This window comes from Sinocyclocheilus rhinocerous, unplaced genomic scaffold, assembly GCF_001515625.1.
Source record: "Sinocyclocheilus rhinocerous isolate Xijiao unplaced genomic scaffold, SAMN03320098_v1.1 scaffold166, whole genome shotgun sequence".
Lineage (NCBI taxonomy): Eukaryota > Metazoa > Chordata > Actinopteri > Cypriniformes > Cyprinidae > Sinocyclocheilus > Sinocyclocheilus rhinocerous.
Window position 1 is genome coordinate 268,145 of NW_015633186.1, and position 4,001 is coordinate 272,145.

At 38.4% G+C, this 4,001-nt stretch overlaps 1 protein-coding gene across 1 annotated transcript in view; it reads right to left on the bottom strand.

The window, feature by feature from the left end:
- Nucleotides 1-1,981: 1,981 nt before the first annotated feature.
- Nucleotides 1,982-4,001, bottom strand: part of LOC107743715 (large neutral amino acids transporter small subunit 4-like) — a 10,848-nt gene continuing 8,828 nt past the window's right edge. Inside the window, exon 10 of the mRNA XM_016557109.1 lies at nt 1,982-3,627. Coding sequence (XP_016412595.1) covers nt 3,466-3,627 — 162 coding nt within the window. The 3' untranslated portion in view covers nt 1,982-3,465. The remainder of the gene's footprint in view (nt 3,628-4,001) is intronic.

Consider the following 4,001-nt stretch of genomic DNA (forward strand, 5'->3'; position numbering starts at 1 on the left):
TTCTCTCTCTCTCTCTCTCTCTCTCTCTCTCTCTCGCTCTCGCTCTCGCTCTCTCTCAGTTTGAAATATTTCACCCTTGTACAACATGATATTATATATACAGTATATACACCCTCAAGTTATATCCTTGGTTCCATCCTCTTAATTTTCTGACAGTCTGGTGTCATTTTATAGAAATACCTGTTTAAATTACAACATAAGTATATTATATATATTGAATAAAAGGTAACAGCGCAAAAGGTTGGCCAATCTTCCAACGCTTACTGAAACTGCAGATGAATTCTCAGAAAATCTTCAGGTGAACTCACACTGCCATCTACTGTACTATTTGCTGATCTTCAAAAGCAGTTCATAATCTTAAAGGGGTCATAGGATGCGATTTCAATTTTTCCTTTCTCTTTGGAGTGTTACAAGCTCTTGGTGCATAAAGAAGATCTGTAAAGTTGCAAAGACTAAAGTCTCAAATCCAAAGAGATATTCTTTATAAAAGTTAAGAGTCAGCCACACCTACCTACAACGGCTCGTTCTAACACGCCCCCACATACCTACATCAGTCCAGCCCGGGGTCGTCACATGTGGTTGCCACAAGCCCGCCCGCCGTGCCGTTCTTAAGCCCACCGGCCGCCGCTCACTATAGGCCACCATGTGTGACGCTGTGTTTCGTTGTGAAAGCGAAACTAAGCAACATCATATGACCCCTTTAAGATTTTTATGTTGGTTTATGCATTACCAGAAAAAATTCAAAAACAAACATTTCATACAAATTAATCTGTTTTTATTTAATTTCACATATCTGATATTTTGTTGGGACATTTATTCAAAAAGTTGCTATATAGTGATAGAATGAAGAAAACCAAAAGCCAAAATACAGTAAAACGCCCACAAAAAGAAAAAAAAAAATAGAAAAAATATGTACACATACACTTACAAAAAAAAAACTACAGGGTAGAAAAATCAACCAAATAATCAACAAATTACACTAAAAATACAATACAGAGAGAAAATACTGGTGTTAAAGATGATCTTTCCCACTTTTCTTCCCTATACTGCGTATGGGCATTTTCCACACTCATACAAGTACAATGGGGTATAATAAATCAACATTTAAAATTAAAATAAAATGTGATTGTTACTTGAGAAAAGAATGAAAATTTAAGGTATGGCAGTGAGAAAAAGTGCTACTTCTCTCATTCTGAGAGCAAAATGGGTTCGCTCTCACATTCATTATGCTTAGTACAGTACTGCTTTAGATTGGAATTCACTTGCAATATCCAGTCATGTTCAAGCCAGCAAATGCAGTCCATCCAGGACTCACGTCTAGCCTCAGCTCTGACAAAATAGTCACAAAAAAGTGTGACAGACAATAAGTGGATGTTGCTAGGTGGATCTGACCTGTTCCTCTTCAGAGGGGTCATAAAATAAGGTTACATTTATGGCCACTGTTGAGAAGATATTTACTCATCTAGGATCTCATACAAACATAATTTCAGATAAGTTTACAATGAAAATACTGTTAAAGTAAGTGAGGTTGTGACTTAACCCTAACCCTACCATCTTTCAAATCAATGTTTTGCTGAGAAATGTTCAGTGATTTACGCAAAACACATTAACTACAACACTGGAATCGAGAAAAATGGTTGCAAGATATTTGATTGATTTTACATAATTGTTCACACTATTTTCTGAAAATACCCATCTGTCATGTGACATATCAGTCTAAAAGACCCAATTTCGCTCAATTGTATGTAGTTACCACATTTGATCTTTCATAGGGCACAATACTGGCCTGAAACCCATTATAAGCTACAAGTATATGGGTTTTCCAAAGGGATTGTCGTCAAGCATGTCTCAAAAGTCTCCCTTTTTTAATCGCTATGAATTCAATTCAAGTCCTTATCACCACAAGGTTGAGTAGCCAAATAAATACTGTATTCGGCTTCTGTATCTTGACCAACATAGAAATCTTGTTGCTTTTCTATTCTAGTAAGCACCGTAGTTAAATGGTAGCCAACCCAGAAATCAAGAGAACGCACAAAAATCTTGTAACGTGTATGGCTAACGTGGTTTCCATGTATGTATGAGGTTGGAACAGAACGCATATACTCCGTAATGGCTAATGTAAGCACCGCTGTAATTATAAACCCTGTAGTGCAAGATATATATGTATATATATGATAATGGCATCTAATCTCTTTACCGAGAGTACACTTTGTCTCATTTTATACCCCTCAACGCACAAGTGGCAAAGCAAAGCTTGAAGGGATCATATTGCAGGTGAATACATCTGATATGAATTATTACTCTAAAAGTCAAACACCCTGAATAATTGAGTCAATACAAGGAAATAAACACTAACAAGTGAAGCTCAACCAGTAGTACTGCATGGGGAAGTGGTATAGGGAACGGTACGAGTATTGCTGGTGAAGATCGTCAGTCTTGATCGAAATGTGAGGCTAATCCCCAAAATACCGCCTTAATCCAAACCTTTTAGACCCACATGGCTTCTACAACCTTCTGAATGGACTGATATGTACAAAATGCATTATCTTGCACGTAGATGTACTGAATCTGCATGCCAAAGCAAATAATAGTACAAGTCTCATACTAAAATTGTGTTTAGGTTACATTAGTCTCAGGTGCCATGGTCCAAAAGTCCTTTAAAATCAGCCCAGTTCAGACAAAGCTGTAGTTTCATGCTCGTGCTGTCCAAAGCATGCTGGTACTGTATATACTGTATGAGATTAAAATCTAAAATCTGCCCACTTCCATTGAAAACCCATATGGGACAGATAACAAGCAGAGTCGTTCTGCTTTAAGGTAGTTAGTCAGTTTGTCATATTCAAACCGCAATGGAGGGTCCTCGTCTCGCTTTTCAGCAGCTTTATGAGCTGAGAGCAATGTAAAGTGTTCATAGTGATTTCAAATCAGTTCACAAATGGGTTTTTAGTTGCAGAAAATGTTTGAAACAAGTTTGGCAACAAAGCTGAACACTAGTGACGTAGTAATACTCTTGTCATCAGGCTTCCTCAAACCTGAGAGAATTTCACTGAATCTGCTTCGTCTTTTGTATCGTCGTGGTCTGAAATTCAAAAGGTAAAATCGTGAGAAAAGAGGGCCTTTCTCTTCTTTCTTGTCAGGCAGGATATAAAGTCTAGAAGTCCTTGTCTGTTTCAAGGACAAGGGCATAATATTTTTTCTAGGCCTGCCTTTCACAGTGTCCATTCAGTCCTTTGTGTGTAAACGTGTGTTTGCGTGGCATGTTGTGAGACTCGGTTGCTTTGGCTGTATTTTGTGCCTGTTTGAGTGTTATGTGCCTGTTGGGAATACATGAATGTGTGTGACAGACAGAAGGAGGGATCAGGGAGGTGTTTATCACTCTTCTTGTGACTTTCAGTTCTCTTCTTTTATTTCCCACCCTCCTTCTTCCTGCTCTTTATGCTAGCTGCTGTCATTTGTGCATTGCAGTTAGATAAAGGCCTCGGGGGTTGTGCCGTTGTTGATCTGGACGTAGATCTTGGGGTCTTCCTCGCGCTCCTGCTTCTCTCGGTGCAGCCGTCTGCCGTAGCACAGAAGATAACTGGGCAGGCAGAATCCCAGCATGCTCAGGACCAGTAACCCCACGTTAACCTAAGCAGAAAGACATTAGAGCTTAGATATGAGCAAGCACAAATTTGAAGTAAAATAGATGATCAAAAAAGAAAAAGGAGACAGGCAGATCTGGATGCGAGCTTGTAATTGATTGTAAGGAAGGGGCGGAGTTTAAGCGGACAAAATGATTGGAGAAGTCTGGTACACGTCACCAGAGAGAAGTCTGACAATTCACTGGAAGATTGAGTCAAGATGTTTTGATTTAAAATTATGGGCTCGATTTTTTTTCTTTACATATACACGGGTGAACTCAGGGGCGTAGCCATCATTTCAGAAGTGAGGGGGACAGAAATGGTATATATATATATTTTTTTTTAAATTATATATATATATATATATATATATATAAAAAA